At 38.8% G+C, this 20,953-nt stretch overlaps 1 protein-coding gene across 8 annotated transcripts in view; it reads right to left on the bottom strand.

Moving 5' to 3' along the window:
- Positions 1 to 20,953, bottom strand: part of arhgap23a (Rho GTPase activating protein 23a) — a 240,353-nt gene that overhangs the window by 70,905 nt on the left and 148,495 nt on the right. For all 8 annotated transcript variants that reach the window (XR_013549132.1, XR_013549133.1, XR_013549134.1 and 5 more), the window contains 4 exons: positions 10,983 to 11,007; positions 8,408 to 8,500; positions 7,019 to 7,097; positions 4,487 to 4,541 (listed from right to left, as the gene is read on the bottom strand). Coding sequence is in view for 5 of the 8 variants with exons in the window: in XM_078424707.1 (XP_078280833.1) it covers positions 4,487 to 4,541; positions 7,019 to 7,097; positions 8,408 to 8,500; positions 10,983 to 11,007 (252 nt within the window). In the remaining 3 variants the exon portion in view is untranslated. The remainder of the gene's footprint in view (positions 1 to 4,486; positions 4,542 to 7,018; positions 7,098 to 8,407; positions 8,501 to 10,982; positions 11,008 to 20,953) is intronic.

Below are 20,953 nucleotides of genomic sequence, written 5' to 3'. Positions count from 1 at the left end.
GCCACACCCTTGACTGGCTTGGCCAAGAAAGCAAACAGATGTATTTGGAAAGAGTTGCTGGAGACTTTTAAAAGTACAGTTGCACTTCAAACATCATCATGAGATTTGCCCCCCATCTTTTCTTGTGGCCTCTCACTTCAGTGAATGTTATGGGATATTTTTCTTTTAATCAATGTTTTAAAGCTGAAACTGGCAAGTTACTTCGCTGCGCACCAGATTATAAATCTGATTTAGCAATGGGAGGAGGAGAGAGTGGGGGTGGGAGGAGGCAGAGTGGGACTGGGGAGGAGGACAGCGGGGGTGAGCGGCACGGTGGCGCAGCGGTAGAGTTGCTGCCTTACAGCGAATGCAGCGCCGGAGACTCAGGTTCGATCCTGACTACGGGTGCTGTACTGTAAGGAGTTTGTACGTTCTCCCCGTGACCTGCGTGGGTTTTCTCCGAGATCTTCGGTTTCCTCTCACACTCCAAAGACGTACAGGTATGTAGGTTAATTGACTGGGTAAATGTAAAAATTGTCCCTAGTGTGTGTAGGATAGTGTTAGTGTGCGGGGATCGCTGGGCGGTGCGGACTTGGTGGGCCGAAATATGGGCCGCTGTATCTGAAATATGAAATATGTAAAAAATATGTTTTAAAAAATACGCTGCATCTAAAATGCACTCGATATGGCTTTTTCTCAAGCAACTTTATTGTGATTGCAATATTTTCTCAGGATTGAGATTTTGAAAGGAGTCCAGATGAGGCATAGTTCACAGCCTTTCATAATCTTCCCATGCTATTTTAATCCTTGTATGTCCCCATAATTATACGGTCACAAGGCAATAAATCGTGAATAAGGTCAATAGATGTTAATCTTAATTACTATTATATGATTTTGGGAGCCTTTGAGTTGCATTCTTTTTAAAAGGAACTTAACAGAGGGAAACTAAAGTATTGGCCAACATCCTAATCAGAATATTCTTGAATATAGCCATATTCATGTTAAAATTTACATCTCTTATGAAATAGTTGGTTGACCACCCCCAATATGTAATCCATAAAAACAAAATTCATGATGGGTAACAAAAGGATTCAATCATAGCTGAACTTTACCTCAGCACCACTTTCCTGCTTTAATATCCCTTGATTATCATAATATCCAAAATTCTATCGATCTTTATTCTGAATATACGGAAGGCGAGTCTCCGCAACTTTTGCGGGTAGAGTTTCAAAGATTTGTTTACTTCTGGGGGTGATAACGTCTCATCTCTATCCTATCCAAATTCTTATTTTAAGATTATGACGCACAGTTCTCAACAACCAAGATTGATAAAATGTCAAGTGTGCTTCTCCTGTCAATTTTGTACATTTTATTCTTGTAAACTCGGAGAGAGTAGAAGCAGTCTACGTAATCTCGCCTCTTATGACAAACTTGCCATGTCGGGAATCAATTCTGGGAACCTCCCTTACATTGGTATTCCAGGTATATCCAGGTATATCCAGCTCAATTCCAGGTATATCCTTCCTTTGTGAAGCAGGCAAGATATTAATGTGGGTAGACAAAATGCTGGAGTAACTCAGCGGGTCAGGCAGCATCTCGGGAGAGAAGGAATGGGTGACGTTTCGGGTCGAGGGCCTTCTTCAGACTGTCGTCAGGGGAGAGGGCCCTGAAGAAGGGTCTCGACCCGAAACGTCGCCCATTCCTTCTTTCCCGAGATGCTGCCTGGCCTGCTGAGTTACTCCAGCATTTTGTGTCTACCTTCGATTTAAACCAGCATGTGCAGTTTTTTCCTACATATTTCTAATGTGGTTCCCCCTACAACCCTATGGAATTGTAGAATACCTCAATTCTGTACCCATCAGCTTGCAACAAAGGCCAACATATAATTTTCCTTCCGAATATATATTTGCATGTTGATGTTTAATGGTTCCTGTACAAAGACACCTCTGAACACAACCCCCTTCACATATTCACCATTTAAAGACATTTTAACTGCATTTCATTTTTTTTCTACCTAAATGGATTAACTTATATTTTTCCAAATTCAAATTTCATGTCCTTGTCAACATCTTCCTCAAGCCTCTCTCTGCCTACTCCTCAGAGCTCACTTTGCCTTCCAGCTTTAGATGAGTGACAAACACATATAACATAATCAGAGCAATGATTGGGAGGGGCTTGAGGATATCTGCACCAAGGAGACAGGAGAGGTATGGAATGCAATCATTCACCCAGAGGCCAGAGAGCTCTGGTTAGATCAATCAGCAAGAGATTAGGGAAAACTTGGAGTGGGATTAGTCACAAAGGGGTTAGAGGAGACTTGTAATGGGATAAATCCAACAGAATGTTTAAAGCAAAAAAAAATCATCAGGGTGCCTTGGACTCCAGAGCCGTGGTCCTGTTCCGATTAGATTGCTCTTTAAGTAATGAAACAGAACATAAACATCTACTTGGAGCCTGCAGCAGTGTTTGAGGCCAGCACTTAGTCCTTGTGTGCACAGGACAATTTTGCACAAGTGACATCAAAGCAAACACTGCCTGAAACTGATGTCATCTTGCAGACACAGTGGCCTCCATGTTCGTTCACATCATTAGCACAAAGCAACAGAAGAAATTCCAGAAATGTACTATCTACACACTAAGTACTCAAGTTATATTTAGTGGTTAGGGATTTGATAAAATTCTCTGGCAAGGCACATAAAACAGTGCACTACATGAGAGAATTTCCAGACAATCCCATTTAAAAGCAGATATCAGAAGCGGGATCTTGCTCGCAGTTATCTTGCAAGCTGCGTGTGAAATTTCAACTCCTCAGGCAGCAATTTACGTTAAATAATTTAAAGTAATTTAAAATCTGGACCGAAAAAAGAAATGACCCAACAACGGTGCTCAGTTCAGGTAGGGTTGGGTGCACATTCTGATAACATATTTGGGTTCAGGTTGGCTATGGCGTGCCCTGTCTGTCTGGCTCAGTACTTTATCAGTGCTGACCAATTTACTTAGTATTACTGCATGTGAATAGTATGTGTAGGAAGGAACTGCAGATGCTAGTTTAAACTGAAGATAGACACAAAAAGCTGGAGTGACTCAGCGGGTCAGGCAGCATACCTGGAGAAAAGGAATAGGTCTCCAACATTTCAGGGCGAGATCCTGTAGATTAGTGTAATGGTGTCACTCATGTTATGTGTTATGCTTTTGTAGTTACGCCCTTTTAGCTTTTGAGTGACCACTGCTTGTGTGATTCAGGTTAGTGTAAGTGGAACGTGCAGACGTGAGGTCGTGCTTGCTATGTAGTTAATAAAGTCTTTGAATCACTATCCAGGTGTAAGGCTTCTGTTATTATACGGTCAGCACAACAGACCCTTCTTGACCCAAAATGTCGGAGACCTATTCCTTCTCTCCAGAAATGCTGCGTGACCCGCTGAGTTACTCCAGCTTTTGGTGTCTCTCTTTTTTGAATAGTATGTTTCGGATTGTTATGTTTGCGACAGTTGGTAGGACCACAAAGTGATAGGGTGACTCAGCAGGTCTGGGTCAGGTTCCGATGCCTGTAATCAGCTTGAGATCAGGTTGGATATTAATTCTATACCAAAGCAGACCTTTAGCTAGGCAGTGCATAAGAACACAAAACAACTAAAATCAGCATTAAAATGTTTAAGGATTGTCTAATACCAAACTGACACTCAATGTCTAGTTCAAACATGCAAACGGTCTGAGGAAGGGTCTTAACCCAAAACCTGGTCTATCCAAGTTGTCTGGAGATGCTCCCTGACCTGTTGAGTTACTACATACAGCATTATGTGTCCTTTTGTGTATAAAACCAGCATCTGCAGTTCTTTGTTTCTACAAAAGGAAGTGGTTCTTGAGCAGTCAGCAGATTTTGCTGCATGTCTATACAGGTAATAGGAGATAATCTAGTTTGTCTATCTCTCCAAATCCTTAAGCCAAAGCCATTAGAAAATATTATCTTTGGAATTTATAGCCCATTTCATCAGATATCGAGTCTGTCAAAATCTTTTTCCCAACTTGGATTTGGAGAAGTCTGCAGGTACAAACTGCCATCTCTAAATTTATGCTGAAGATATTGGTTAACATACACACGTTTGGCTACCAGAAATGGGACACCATTTTATTAGAAACCTATTATTTTTTTTCCAGCAATTTTATTTTCATTACTTCTACACTAATGAGGTAAAAAATATATAATGGCCTCCAGTGGTAAATTTATGATATTAAAAAACAATCTAAACGGAAATAGATTTGGTAGGTTTGCTGATAAATCCTATAATCCAAACTTTTAGTTACAAACGCATTTACAATACTTTATGTGAGCTCATCACTCTATTTTGGCATAAAACCAGTATTCTAATACACTGGGTTTTCATTTCAATAGTTTTATGCCAGCAAGAAGAACAACAGGAATCTCTGGGTCAATTCCAGTGGATCAAAATTCATTCAACAGGCACAGTGCAGAGCATAAAGAGAGAATGATTAAAGGATTATAATTTACCATCTGCAAAATGTCTTCATCTTTAGGCATAACTGCGAGCTCCAATACATCATCACTAAACACAGAGAAGATAACAAAGCAATGTTTCATCTAATAGTGACACTAAGTTTCATTAATAACATTTTCTAATTTTATCTGTGTAACTATGTTGTAAACATTATATTAGCGAGTTTACGGTCTCATAAAAAGGAAATAAAGCAATAAATATAGTAAATATTTTCCTGTCAACTGTGGTGCTCAAAAGGACAGTTCCAGCAAAACAGTAACGACCTCTATCTGTACCTGTCGAATAGAAAGCGGCTACATCTGGGAAGGAAATTATTGTGATCATCAGAAAGGTAAAAAGTGAGGCAATGGAAGAATATTCATAATTGATAATGGGACTGGTAAGAAAGTGACAGCAGCCTAATTTCATTTTTGGTCTGAAATGTTCAGGCAAACAAGGAATATGTAGCATACCCGATATATGCATATCGTTCTAATAATCTGCATGGTGTGCGTTATTGCAGGAGACGCAAGGAACTGCAGATGCTGATTTACAACAAAACAACAAAGTGCCGGAGTAACTCAGTGGGTCAGGTAGCAACTCTGATGGATATGGACAGGCTAAAGAAGGGTTTCGACCAAAAACGTCACCTATCCATGTCCTTCGAGATGCTGCCTGACCCGCTGAGGTATGCCAGCACTTTGTGTTTAGTCTTTAGAGCCTATGGTCTGCTTGACTTCATCGGTCAGAGTATTGAGTATAAGAACCAGGAAGTCACGCTGCAGCTTGAAAATCTTTGGTTAAGCCACATTTAGAGTATTTTATGCAGTTTTGGTCACCCCATCACAGGGAGGGTGTGGAAACTTTGGAAAGGGTGTAGAAGACATTTAGCAGAATGCTGCCTGGATTAGAAGGTTTCAGCTAACCGATGAGATTGGACAAATTTAGATTTTATTTTTTTGAGTGTCGGAGACAGATGGAAGACCAATCTATAAAGTTTATATAATTATGAGAGGCATATTGATAGGGTAGACAGTCAGAACCTTGTTCCCCAGGGTGGAAATATCAAGGACTAGAGAGCATAGTTTTAGCATCGGAGGAAGAAAGTTTAAAAGAGATATGGTGAGTGCCCGGAATGCGAAGGTGGTGGTGGAGGCAGTTACAATAATGGTGTTTAAGAGGCTTTTAGATGGATATGCAGGGAATGGAGGAATGTGTATTACATGCAGGCAGAGGAGGTTAATTTATCATGCCCAGCACAGACATTGTGGGCCAAAGGCCTTGCACCTTGCACTACTGTTCTATATTTTATATTAGCTTCATTCAAGACCTTAAAATACCAAATCTGCTGAAAATCTCCTCTTGGGACAATCAATCCAATTCCAAACACTCCCTCTATCACAAGTATATCGATAGGAAGATCAGACCAGCACATCCCATCTAAAGGGCTCACTTCTGACAGATTCAGCATTTGCAATAAATTTCAGTCTAGATTTTCATGTTCAAATCACTTCAAACAAAGCTTGAATCTTGTAACCTTTTGACTCAAAGTCACTTGTACTAATAAAAATTATAAAAATCAGTAAATCTTTTTTTTTTTTTTAACTTTGTGGAGGTGCCGGTACACCATTCTGGCATGTAACGTCACAAAGCAAATATCATGGTCCAAACTTTTCTTTTCTAATGAAACTTTGAATAAGGGTTCAGTTATTCACGTTTCTTTCCTGACTTTCCAATCACAGATTCATTTGTGCTGTAATAAACCCTCTGAAGAATCACATTTCAAAGGAATTAATTTGCTTTTCCAGTGTCATGGTGATGACACATTTCACAGGTGAGGCTGTTTTTATTGTTACATTGGTAATAGATCAGATTTTCTTCAGACTTCCTTGTCAATGGAAGACTTCCAATGGTGATGACTTCTTATTTTTACCATCACAGAAGATGCCTCTTCTGTTGGTCCATAATAGTGAATATACTGTTATTACTTTTTCATTGCCAATTTTATTGCACATCATTACTGCCACTACTGATTGATATTGTTAGCTCCATAATGAATTCTATTCCAGATCTCGTTGAAGTTTTTCGTTGTGTGGCACCTCCTCAAGCTATTTTGTATTTCTAACCCAGTGATCAATATCAAACAAAAAATAAATGATGGTATCTCTTTGTTCTCCAATTTGCACATTCTACAAGTTCTTCAAGGCAAGTGAGATAGATAATGAGACCCGTAGTATTGGAACCAGTATATAGGAAAACACCCACATTAATGACAAGAAAATCAAAGTACTGCAGATGCTAGAAAACTGAAATAAAAACAGGAAATGCTGAGAATTCTCAGATCAAAATGAAGGCAAGTCCCACTGACTTTTTCCCAAGACTTTTTGTATTAACATTAGTGAAAACATCTCCACTTAGCTCTGACTAATTTATACCAAGAAGTATGAGTAACATCATACACATTTGCAGTGAAACTGATTGAGTGATAATCACCTTGAATTTATTGAAATCAATAAATTATTTATTATATTTATATGTAAACTTACCTATTTTGAATCAGAGATATCACTTGAGAATAAGTTTTGCCAATTATACTCTCTGCATTCACCTTTACAATCCGATCACCTGCAAATAAAAAATTGCTTTTATATCTTTTAAAAACTAATATTGCTTTAAAATTTTTTTAATACAAGTTGCTTTTAAAAGCTTTTAACCTTTAAAATTTATCTTCAAAGATATGCTTGGAAGAGCAGAATTATTTACAAACTGAAATTCAAGTTAACTATGACGCCGATTTCATGTACGTGCTGATATAATTTAAAAACCTCCTTTATTGGAATTTTCATAATTAAAACATAATATTTTATTCTCAACGTCCTACATCTTGGATATATCACATTAATCGTTCATTAACATGCAACTCCTTTACAAGTTGCTCGGCAGGGGAATCACAAATCTCAAATGTGTCACGCTCACGTTATCCCCACTTCTTTCCCCCAGAACTCTTTGCAAATTGGCCTTGGCTGGTCTTTTTTCACCCTTCATTTTTATTCTCAAAAAAGCTCGGAGCTTTATTTAGAAATTGGTGCATTGGATTTTTGAAGCTATAATCAGCACTTCTGCCGTTCAATGCCTGATGCAGCCTTCGTGTATAAGTCAATGACTATGATCTGATATTGGGAAATTTCGTGCACACATTTGTATCCTCATCCAAAGTCTATTTTCAACCAGGGTCAATGATCAATGAATGAGGTTCTCTCATCCAAAGGAATAACACCAACAGAGCCCTTCCCTAACACCACATATATTTTGATCAATTACTTTAGCACAAAGAAGCACAACAATCTAGCTTTGACTATTTCAGTAGCAATTGACCCTAAAAATAGCAAATTCATTAATCCAAATGAACCAATCATCTTAAATGTTAATGGTCATCTTTTATATGAAAAGCATGGAGTTAACATTATATTAACTAAGATATATAACAAATATTCAGTCATGAGAGACCTACTACAAAATTAGTAGATGCATTTCATTAATATCAGAGGCACTCTTTACCAATAGTGTCTGAAAAAAGGGACAAAGCGTTTAATCTCTGTACTTCTGACTAAGAAGATCAAGCAAAAATGACTAGATTAGTACTCTACTGCCACAGTCTAATGTAAAATCAGGATTGGAATCAAGTCATATGAACAAACATTTAAATTCAAAGCTATTATGCAACTGCTTGCTGTTTTACTAGAAACAACTGGTATGATATCATCAGGAAAAAAACAAGTATACTAATATTACATTATCAAACAAGAGATTATTTTCTGGGATACTTGTGATACTTAGAATTTTTATCATTCGGTCAAATGAAAGCACCAACAAACATTTTCTGGCGTCATTGAGGAAAAATACATACAACTCAATTTCAAGCTATTTCATATTACCTGTACAAAGCCCAGCTTGATGTGCTGCTCCCCCTTCCTTTACACTTTTAACAAAAATGGTATCCATAGGCTCTGTTTGGCCTTTCTGACGTCCTGTGAAATAAATGAAGTCCATAATGTTACATTCTTAGATTAACCTTTTATGTTTCCACTCAAATCAGGCGATTCGGATTTTCTGATAGAATGGACCTTTATCTGCCAAAGAGATGCTTGTTTCACTCCCCAGTGTTTTAGCTTGCTAGAAACCAAATTTATAACACTTTCCCACGATTTAAGCCAAACTTGGACTTTACATCTTTAGAGGAATGAGATTAAAATCCCTGCTTAAAAAACTTCAGAATTTCTTGAGCAACCTTTTTGAATTCTAGCATCAAGGGTTTTCTTTCTTCCAGAGCAGGAGGAAGAGAACAACAAAAAACTGAGGTCCATTTTTCATATTTTAAAGTAGCTATAAAATGAAATGCGCTTGCAGAATTCAACAGTACAATGATTTATCCAATGGTGGAAAAGGGTGAAACTTCAGCAGCAACCCAGAGACAAATAAACAATTGAAAAAGAGAAATTTGTTTTCATAAAAACAAGCAGATTGAAATCAGTGGAAAAATGTGAAGATAATAATCTTGCAGTCAATTTGCAGTTAATATATAGACGGATTCAAGCTCGAACCTTCTGCTTTATTTGTCACCAGTCATACATTCATGGAGATTCATGGAGTTACAGAGCACAGAAATAGACCCAACTGAGGCCCAACTTATCCCTTGTTATTTCTGACCTGGAATATGGCCTTCTTGACATTGCTGGCTGATGTGGCAGCAAGGCTGGCCAAAATGTGTTGCTATGGGGTACAGTCCAAGCAACTCACATCAAGAACAGTTGAGATCTTCAAAGTGTTCCGTCCAAAGGGTGTTGACTGTCTTTGTCTCCCTCATGGCTCAGTGGGATAGGAGCTTGGAAGTTTGGATCTCAGATGGCTTTCACACCACTTAGTCATTGTTCTCCCTCGCATGCTATTGCTCTGACCATTCTCCTGCACTGTCTGATATTTATCTTTGTAACTATATTCTAATTCCATTGCTGCAAAGGTCTACATCACCAAGCCTTTTGCTGTAATTATCTAACCTTCATGTGATCACCTTTGTACTGTGGCATCAGTGTTAAGGGAACCATTGCCACAGGGATATCAGAGAATGGTCCGAACAATAGTATACAAGGGAGCACAATCACTAATGTGATTCAATGAAATGAACCAGTGTTCTTGCCTCCTTCCATTGAACAAAAATAGCTTCATTGTACATTTATACAAAATGTCTTGGTGAAACATGAAAAGGAATGAAAGTAGTGGCAAAAATCAAATGGAAAGAAAAATCAAATGGCAAATGAGTAAAATAGCAGTATTGTGAGATGATAGAAAACTTGAGTGCGAACGTTTTAAGAAAACGATAATCAAGAAAGAAAGGAACTGAAATAAGAACCAACAGAAATCTGAAAAGGATGTCTGAAAATATACAGTTCAACACACACGCACGCACCCCCCCCCCCCCAACCCCCCCAACAGGAGCCGAATTAGGCCATTCAGCCCATCAAGTCTGCCCCACCATTCAATCATGGCCGATCTATCTTTCCCTCTCAACCCCATTCTCCCGCCTTCTCTCCATAACCCGACACCCGTACTAATCAAGAATCTGTCTATCTCTGCCTTAAAAAAGAATCTTATCTATCTCTGCCTCTTATTTCAACAGCATTTTCTGTTTCCACTACACAGATTAATATTCTGTCCAATATAATTTTAACCAGTTTGCTTTCTCAAATAGCGATAACTTGTTATATGAATGAGCAATAATGACATGTTTTTCTGAACAGCAACATTCGAGCAGTGCAGATCAGTTAATAGACTGTTTTTTCTTTGGATATTTGGACAATTTCATTCTGAGTTATACAAAAGAAACTAAACAAATATGAAACTGTGCGACTTTTAATCCAATCGGGTTATTATCAAATATTGCTTCCCTCATCTCCCACAGATTTGATTGATAGTTATCTTATTCTAAAAACCTGGGAAACTTCAAAAGTGACTCGAAGGGCCGAATGGCCTACTCCTGCACCTATTGTCTATTGTCTAAGTGCTGCGATATTGATGTGGATTTTCAACAAATTGCTATCCTTTACAGTAATCACCCGGTTTGATGAAGTTTGATCTGTAATGTCATCTGTGAAGTTGAAAATCTATTTTACTCAAACAGTTAAAAGTCAACTCAAACTTGTGATGTTGAAGTTAATTCCGGTCAAGTCTTGCCACACGTATGAAGCAACAAATAATCATTTCCACAAAGAGCATTATCTGATTATAGATTCTCCTCTTCTTAAGATCACACAACCGTGAATCAAACGATGACATACATCAGTTTCCATTGCAAGTATTAACAAGAACTCTTAGGGAATCTCAAAATTCAATGGGTTCAATGAGATCAACAGATCAACCCAACCCCTACGTTTCCAAGTTAAACTAAATTCCTGCTGCACAGTATCTAATGATTTTTTTGTTAACTTATGTGTGTGCAATTAAAGCAAGACTCACCTCTTCCATTTCCATTTTCTTCATCCTGCAAAACAATCAAAATGACATCTGATTAACTACAATATAGCACTCTTGATTCCAAGAGTCCAAGCAGTTTCTTGATTTTTTTGCTTTTTAATGAGCATTTGTGCGACTTTTGGATTTGGAAGTGTGGATGCCCATAAATGTAAGGATCGAAGAAAAAGAGGCGCCAGTCAGCAATAAATTGGAATAGAGACACAAGTAACGGCAGATACTGGAGACTTGAGCATCAGTTTGAAGGATCCCAATCTGAAACGTCATCTGCCCATTCTCTCTACAGATGCTGCCTGACCCACTGTTTATGTTCGCTGTCTTCTGCACTTTGTTTTTTTGCAGTAAATTATAATTCATCAGGAGAAGCTAAGGCAAAGATTTTGGTGCAGGCTTGGTGGAGGAAATACATGGTTCCATTAATGGCAAAGATATTGAGTCCAAAATTAATTCATTCTTAACTTAGTTTAGTTCCATCCTACACACTAGGGACAATTTACAGAAGCCATTTAACCTAATAACCTGCACATCTTTGGAATATGGGAGGAAACCGGAGCACCCGTACGAAACCCACTTGATTATAGGAAGAGCGTACAAACTCTGTACAGGTGCTCCTCGACTTACAATGCTTCGACTTACTATATTTCGACTTTGCTTTGGTGCAAATAGCAGTGACCCGTAGCAAGCCACAGCTCGTGATCAGAGGTATTCAATGCATTGCGACTTACGATATTTTCGGTTTCCGATGGGTTTCTCAAAACGTAACCCCATCGTAGGTTGAGGAGCACCTGTACATACAGCACCCGTAGTCAGGATCAAAACCGGGTCTCTGGCACTGCAAGGCAGCAACACTATCGCCGCGCCACCCAAAATATTATTGCTGTCTAATTCCCAACAGTATCATAATTTTCGGGCACCGGGGAACTTTAAATTGATTTCAAATGTCAAATACTGTGATCCTGCAGTTTAATAAAAACTAAAGGCCCTTTTAGTGGCAAATACCTCATCCTGGGTGCACTGCAAATACATTCCCCCCTTGTGAAAAAGGTTCTATTTTTCTGGGGGGGTTTTCTGTAGTTCATTTGTAGTAAACTGTAGTAAATATATTGTTTTGTTAACTGCTTTTCCAAAAGCAAACATTCGCATCTGCTTTATAACAATTCATATTTCTCTTAAAATCTGGAAAATTTAATATTATTTGTTATTTTATAGTTATCTTTGATTTCCATGGGATTGGATTTTGAGTATATAACAATTATTAAGAATATCCAATAAAAATGCATTGGCTTCTGATAATTACTAATGGACCATGTCCTGAGTGAGTAATGCCCCTTAATTATAAGGCATAAAGAAACAAGTCAAGTTGCAACGATTGAGAAAATAGCTTGTGGCTTTGCTATTAAGCTTCAACCAACATCATTGATCACAAATTACCTCATCATGACATCAGCTCTGTGTGTGAATCTTGTATTATGTAGTTTCTTACATCATGTCAATCTCCACACCAGAAGTATATTTGTTGTGGAAGGTTGAAAGAAATGAAACTTTCCACAGTGGTTCTGCACCTTCACTTGAAACCATTTTACAATCTCTCAAAATTCATATCATTACAAAAATTATACGTGTTCAGCCAAAAATCAGCCAAAGCATTATGACCTGATGAGCCAAAACATTATGACCACCTGCCTAATATGCTGTTGGTCCTCCGTGTGCAGCCCCATACGCAGCAGGGTGTGATGCACTGTGTATTGTGACACATTCCTCCCGTGACCACCATTAAAATTTTCTGTGACTTGTGCCACAGTAGATTTTCTGTCAGTTCGGACCAGACAAGATAGCCTTCGTTGCCCTTGATCCTTGGGCGCCTAACACCCTGTCGCCGGTTTGTGGTTTGTCCCTCCTCGGACCACTGTCGGTAGGTACTCACCACTGCTGACCGGGAGCACCCCACAAGCCTTGCTGTTTCAGAGATGCTCTGACCCAGTCGTCTGGCCATAACAATTTGGCCCTTGTCAAAGTCGCTCAGGTCTTTACTCCTGTCCATTTCTCCTGCATCCAACACATCAACTTCAAGAACTGACTGTTCACTTGCTGCCTAATATATCCCACCCCTTGACAGGTGCCATTGTAACAAGATAATCAACGTTATTCACTTTGCCTGTCAGTGGTCATAATGTTTTGGCTGATCGGTGTATATGCTTCAAAAGAAAGTCAATTTGCCAGAATTTTATTATTTTTAACCACATTGTTTTTATATCCTTGATTTCCATAACTGTTAGCGGTGCGTTCATTTTGGCAGATTGTGTACATTGGAAATATGAACAGTGGGACTTGTGAAGAAACATGATAGGCTGGTTGCAGGTAATAGTACAATTGGGTTACACAAAGGAAACACATTATAAAATCTTCTTTTATGCTCAAGCACAATATGGAACATACTGGCATTCTAAATCAAAATGTTGAAAAGACTTACTGGAAATATAACCCAATGGTGTATTTTAATTTGTATGGAATTAAACAATTTACTTTTTTCTAAATAAAAGAATCAAAAGACAATATGAGGACCACGCATGTGGCCAGATTTATACCAGATTCATTCCAATAGCTCGTGTATGATATGATTTGCTAGACAGCACACAAAAGGTTTCTCCACTGCAACATGGTATATATGTCAAGATATCAAAATATCAATGCCAATGCGGCACGGTAGCGCAGCGGTAGAGTTGCTGCTTTACAGCGAATGCAGCGCCGGAGACTCAGGTTCGATCCTGACTACGGGTGCTGCACTGTAAGGAGTTTGTACGTTCTCCCCGTGACCTGCGTGGGTTTTCTCCGAGATCTTCGGTTTCCTCCCACACTCCAAAGACGTACAGGTATGTAGGTTAATTGGCTGGGTAAATGTAAAAATTGTCCCTAGTGGGTGTAGGATAGTGTTAATGTACGGGGATCGCTGGGCGGCACGGACTTGGAGGGCCGAAAAGGCCTGTTTCCGGCTGTATATATATGATATGATATGATATGATATGATATGATAATATCAACAGCAATAACAGTTTCCATTGGCAATATTGAAACCTAAAACAATACTTTAAATGCAATTGTTTTCATAGACCACCCATTGAAATTAAGGCAGCCCGCTCATGAAATGTCCACAGGAGACATTCAGGAAAATGCTCAAACTGGAGCTGGGTTTTTTCACAAAATGGTTCTTTGGAAACACTTTCATCCTTTTTGTTTGTGTCATTCTTTGCCCAGCTCGGTGGGCAAAGAACACCATGGTTAAAAGTCTATTTATAAACTAGGGTCAATGTAATGCAGCTAGACGATAACACCTCATTTTGAAAGCAGCGTTCTCACATGTTTTGGTCAACATTCTCCCTTAAACCAAAAATAAACCTGCTGTTCCCTTATCCCACTATTTTTTGGACACTGTTGTCAACGACTTGTTTCTGACTGCCGTTTTTTGCCCACAACACAGTTGCTATTTTGGTTGTAAATGTGTTCAACATAAACAGGACAAGCATATTTCCTTTTATGTATTCTCACGAGCTAGGCAGGATATCCTACTTTGTAAGCACAGAAAATATTTAAAACATTTGTTGAAACTAATAGCATAACCTGTTACTGTCATAGACAACAGCATACTTTTAAGTGGAAAAACTAAAAATCTTTGATCTACCTTCTGGTATCTCTAAATTTCTTGACTGTGAGTGCATTTATCTCCATTATCTTTCAACTTCTATTCTTGTTCCTTTTTCCTGTACATAATTTTTTCTTGGTACAAATCTCTCACATCTGTTTCATTACTCGTGTTTCTTCACATCCTTTGTTTACTATTTAATCTCGTAAGTCTTTTTTTTTGCCATTCTTTCTTTGTTTTGTCATTTCAAGCAACACCAGAAAAAGATTTGGTGACCTCGTTAAAACAAAATGCTGAATCACGTGGGGGTAGGGATATTTAACAGTTAAATATGTTATTGAGAGCTGCACAACAACTAATCACATTGCATAATACCTGCTGAAAATGTGAGCAATCAATTCCAAGAATAGTAATCAGGTAAAATTGCGTTTTTAGTAGAATTCAATTACCTAAACCTCTCCAAACCTTAACAGCAATATTTCATTTACAAGCCAACTGAACTGTTCATGGGATTATGTCCATTTTTTTCACATTCCACATATGACAATCCAATCGGATGCTTAGGCAATTTCTGGAGATTGCTTTTTATCTGATTGATGTAGCTGCAAAATACAAATCTAAATATACGTTTCTGTTGGCTCAGCAACATTGTTGTCCACATATTTGTTTATCCACCAGGGAATAAATTGTAGAATTCAGTGAAAATCTATGAGGTTTTGCTGAAGTCATTTTGTTTCTTAGGTCTTAACAAAAATGATTTCAGTAAAACCATTGGTTTTCAAAGGTTAAGAGTGTTTTATTATCATACTGTATGTACTGAAACGACCAAAGAAATTCTTACTTGCAGCAGCACAACAGGTTTGTAACTCAATAGATAATATAATAAAAAAACAATAAAAAAGTAACATTTTTTTTAAAAAACAATATAATGCAAAAAACAGGACAAAGCCTGAAGATCCTAGTGCAATTAAGGCAGTTCGTAATAGGCACTACTGAAATGTAGAGGCATTGATGGGCTTCCTTGTGCTGGGTCTAGGACACATCTTCAGAGATAACCACGTCCAAGAACTTGACGTTGTTGACTCTCTCCACCACCAACCCTTTGATGTGGATCCTCAGCCTTCCCCTTCAAAAGACATCAATCAGTTCCTTGGTTTTACTGATGTTGAGAGCAAGGTTGGTCTGCCATCATTCATTCACATGATCAATCTCCCATCTGAGATATCTGACTCATCATTATTCATAATTCATCCAACAACAGTGGTGTCGTCATCAGTGAATTTAAGGTGTAGTTGGAACTGTGTCTGGCGACACAGTCATGGATATAGAGTGAGTAGAGCAGGGGGCTGAACATACAGTCTTGAGGTGCCTCTGTGTTGATGGCTATTGAAAAGAAGGTGTTGTTGCCAATTCGTACCACTTGAGTTTCAATTAGTTTTGAAAGTTTATGCAAAATACAAGTACACCATAAGTGCAATATTAGTATTTTATTGTTATGTTCCCTGTTAGACAATCTCCCCAATATCAGAATAATGAGTCAGACTGCACTTCTAATTTCCCATTTAGGACAGAGATTCAACAAGTGGAATAAGTAGGAATAGTTTAAGATAATTGAGGAAAGAAAACTAATTCTGTGAATTACATTCACGGTAAGTATCCATGCAATAATTAATATTCACAGTAAGTATCCATGCAATAATTAATCTTTTAACAATATTATGTTAAATGCTTCACAGCTCGATCATTCAGAACCACTGCAAAAGTAAATGCAGTTTAGGAACTTTTCAGGAACAAAAATTTAATTTCTAATAATATTGTTAAAATACCTTCTGACCAAAAAGTCATTCAAATTTGCATTTTTAATAGCTAATTTTGTAATTTTCTTATCTTCTATGTTTGATATATGACATTAATGGAGAATATGAATGACACTCTGCACCACAATAATATGCAAAGATTAAACTGATTATTTTCGAAGTGATTTAATTATCAAACTTCTTTTGAAAATAGCAACAGCTTTTGATAAAAAATGTATAATTTCCTACACTATTTGAAAGTTACTAGTTTTTATTTCTGGGCTGGTTACACCCATTTACAAGTAAATTCATTTACTGAATGTTAGGCAAACAAGCCAGCATTCCATACAGAGGCACGAAGAATGGACACTGGACAACTCTGTGCTTCAGTGAAGGATTAAGGGAAACTTTTCTTTGCAAAAGCTATAGTGGAATCTCTCAACTTGGGAGAAAAAGAAGATTAGCAAAAATAACTTTCAGAAATTTTAACTTGCACAAGTGCTCAATTAACAGCGAGTTAAACATGATATCTGCATTTTTTTTTTTAAATTCTCTCTGAGGAATTTAGCTACAAAAAAAAATCTCTTTTTGCTATCTGGTAACATTCCATACAGATTAGGGCATAAGCAAAGCCAAGCTTTCGAGTGTGGGATTACAATAACTCCGAAAGTCTCAGATTTACGAAAATGTGCTACTTCAGAGAAAGCAGAAGTAGAAAGTACACATTCAAATTGAAAACACATTTTAAAAGTCAAATAAAACAATACTAAGAATTTTTTTTTTGCATAATAGGAAGTTCTTAATTTCAATTTGTAGCAAAGCAAAAGATCCTATATATACCTATGTGTATTCTTGTTTGCAGCCCCTAAGGAGGCGACTTCTGCAGTCAACAGATGACTTTCAGTTTGACTGGGGGTGGCGGGGGTGGGGCGGGTGCAAGAGTGCAGAGGAATGCAGTCTTACTGAAAAATAGGGAGAAGAAAGTTAAAGTAAGAAATGAAAAACATGTAGTTCTTGCATGAATAGTTTATAAAAGAGTTTATTGATCCACTGTCAGTGAAATTTTAAAATGATTGTACTCCGAACAAAAAGAACATAAAAGTCTGCGAAGAGTTGCTAGAAAGCTTAATAATTTATCTGTTATCAACAATTCTTCAGTTTTCCAGTCAGCAGAAGACAACAGGGTAATGTGAAAACAACAAAATAGAGATGGGTTGCTTGCATGATCAGGTCGAGCAATGAGCAATATATATTGTACGCAGTAATATTCAAAGACTAATATTTGGCTATGCCTTGCATATTGCTTCATATAGTTGCCCATACAAACTAAATCTGGAGAAACCAATTTGAAACTGCCTCACATGTTGTAAAAAGAGCTTTCCTTCTGCTCAGCGATTCAAGTCAATCTTGTCAAAGAAATCTATATTGTTTGTTTGTTTGTTCCTGAGGGAGGGATAAGGGGGTTGAGGGGGATGGAGTGGGGGGAGGGGGGTAGGAGGGGAAGGGGATGGAGGGGGATAGAGGGGGTGGAGGAGGGGAGGGGGAGGGAGGGGTGGGGATGGAGGGGAGAGGGGTGGGGATGGAGGGGAGAGGAAGAGGGGGAGGGGAGTTAGGGAGTCAGGAGAGGGGGGAGTGGGGGAGGAGAGGGTGCTGCACCAAAGCATGGAGAGGCAACCCTAGGGGAGGGGAAAGGGGGGGGAGGGAGAGGGGGGAGGGAGGGAGGGGGAGGGGGGGTGGGGAATGGGGGGAGAGGGGAGAGGGAGAGGGGGGAGAGGGAGAGGGGGGAGAGGGGGAGAGGGAGAAGGGGGAGAGGGAGAGGGAGAGGGGAGAGGGGGAGAGAGAGAGAGGGGGGAGGGAGGGGAGGGGGAGGGGAGGGGGGAGGAGAGGGTGCTGCGCCAATGCAGGAGTGGTTTGGGCCCAACGGGTCCACTTGCTCTAGTGCAAACTAAATCTGGAGAAACCAATTTGAAACGGCCGCACATGTTGTAAAAAGAGCTTTCCTTCTGCTCAGCGATTCAAGTAAATCTTGTCAAATAAATAATTTTATAAATCTATCCAGTGGTAGTAACTGTCTAGACAGACCTCTCTACTTTTGATCCTGCCTCACCAACACATCAAAGCGGAACAATCATTGGTATTATGAAAAAATATTTAACCACTGATAAACAAGGGTTAAAAGTAAGACACTTTTCCTGAAACAAATGAAACTGATTTAAATTGAATCAAAATCAATATAATAGAAATAAGATAAAATTCCATGCTGTTTTTTTCTTATTTAGATCACTAGAGACAGTGCCAAGAGGCTTAAAAAGAACATCCACAATACACATCATGACAACGTTGACATGCTTGACAAACCGCAACCCTTGATGATTTAACATTGTTCTGGATAAAATGCCTGCAGTCTGCTTTTTAATGCGTCTTTCCCATAATCAAATAAATCAAACAAATATTCATCTCTTCAATGCATAGTCATACAATTATTTTAAAAAACACAGGAAAAGATAATGTTTACCCCAATAGTTTTTTTAAAATTACAGGGTGTCTCAAAAAAATCACATTTAAAAATAGTTGAAAATATATTACCTTTCCTGAACACTGAATAGAAGCTACCTATGCATTAAAACTTTATTTGGGGTACAACTGTGTTCACAGTTCTTACTTGCCCAATATTTCACTGCCAACATTTCCTTTTGATAATTGCACAGTTCCAGTTCATTTCCTTTCATCTCACTCTTTCTTTCAGGTTGTCTAAGAACTGGCCTTTTTTCCCTTGCCATCCTTTTATATTTTTCACTTTTGAGTACAATCAGACTGTACAACAGTATATGGACTGCACAATATTACACAAAGAAGCTCAAGTGAAGTTGTGTTTATTGTCATACGTACATTTACAGATCTTGCTTGCAGCAGCATCACCGATACATAGACAAACACATGAAAACAAATTATACCTAAATTACACATAACCTTTCTAAAAGAAGACTGTTAAAAAAACAAGGCATTAGTTCAAAACAACAACAACAAAAAAGAAAAATTTCAAAAAACAAGTCCGTGTAGGTATAGGTGGTGTTTTGGTGTCATGGGGTTAGGGGTGTGCAGGTTGGATCGAGACCCTGATAGTTATAGATGTGTAGCAGTTCCTGAAACTGATGGTGTGGTACTTCAGGTTCTGTACCTCCTGCCCGATAGCAGCAGTGAAAAAAGGGCATGGCCCCAATTGTGCGGATCCTTAATGATAGATGCTGCCTGCTTAAGGCAGAACCTCCTAGAGATGCGTTTGATGGAGGGGAGGACTGTGCTCATGATGATCTGGATTGAGTACAGCTCTCTCTGCAGCCTCGTGCATCCCTGTGCACAGGAACTGCCGTACGAAGCATGGTGCAACCAGTCAGGAAACCTACAGTGCGTCTGTAGGAGTTTGTTAGAGTCTTCAGAGATGCATAATCTTTAAACTTGTAAGAAAGTACAGGTGTGCCTTCTCCTTGATTACATCTATGTGCTGGGCCCAGGATAGGATCATCCGAGGTGTTAATCAGGAATTTGAAGCTGCTACCTCTGTTCACCACTAACCCATTACTGAAAATCTGGTGTGTGGACTTCAACTTCCCCTTTCTGAAGTCAACAATAAGTTTCTTGGGCTTCTTGGCATTAAGCAAGAGATGGTTGTTGTAGCAGCACTCTACGCAGGTGTTCTATCTCTTCCAGTACACAGTCACAGTCGTCACCACCAACAATAGTGGTTTCATTGGTGAATTTATAGATAGTATTGGAGCTGTGCTTAGCCATAGTCATGGGTATAAAGAGAGTAAAGCTGCGAGCTAAACATACAGCCTTGACCTGCACCTATGTTGATGGGCAGTGACGAGATGTTATTGATCCGCATTGATTGAAATCTGCTGGTGAGGAAATCAAGGATCCAATTGCAGTACTAATGAAGGTTCTCAATCCTGAAATATTAAATGTTCCCCTTTCTGTACATGCTATCCGACCCGCTGAGTTTCTCCAGCTTTTCACGATTTCATTTAAAGTCATGGATCCACAGCATGGAAATAGGCTCTTGGGCCTAACTTGCCCACCCTGACCAAAATTCCCATCCCCACTAGTCCCACCTACCTGCGTTTGGCCCATATCCTAAACCTTTCCTAGCCATGTACCTGATGAGGAGTTCGACCAGAAACATCACCTTTTCCCTTTCTCCAGAGATGCTACCTGACCCGCTGAGTTACTCCAGCATTTTGTGTCTATCTTCGGTGTAAAGCAGCCTCTGCAGTCCTTTCCCTGTTCAAACATCTTTTAAATGTTTTTATAGTACCTGCTTCAACTACCACTTCTGGCAGCTCACTCAATATACCCACCATCCCTTGTGTAAAAAAGTTGTTCATATTAAATCTTTCCCCTCTCACATTAAACACACGTTCTCTGCTTCTTGAATCCCCAACTCTGGGTTAAGGACTGTGCATTACAGTTCCTATTTCAATTTTCCTACCTTAACATCCAGTATGTAATTGCAAATTTAGGCT

The sequence above is a fragment of the Rhinoraja longicauda genome, chromosome 29, assembly GCF_053455715.1.
Source record: "Rhinoraja longicauda isolate Sanriku21f chromosome 29, sRhiLon1.1, whole genome shotgun sequence".
Lineage (NCBI taxonomy): Eukaryota > Metazoa > Chordata > Chondrichthyes > Rajiformes > Arhynchobatidae > Rhinoraja > Rhinoraja longicauda.
The sequence above is the reverse complement of the archived record's forward strand: the minus strand, read 5'-3'. Positions and strand labels throughout refer to the sequence as shown.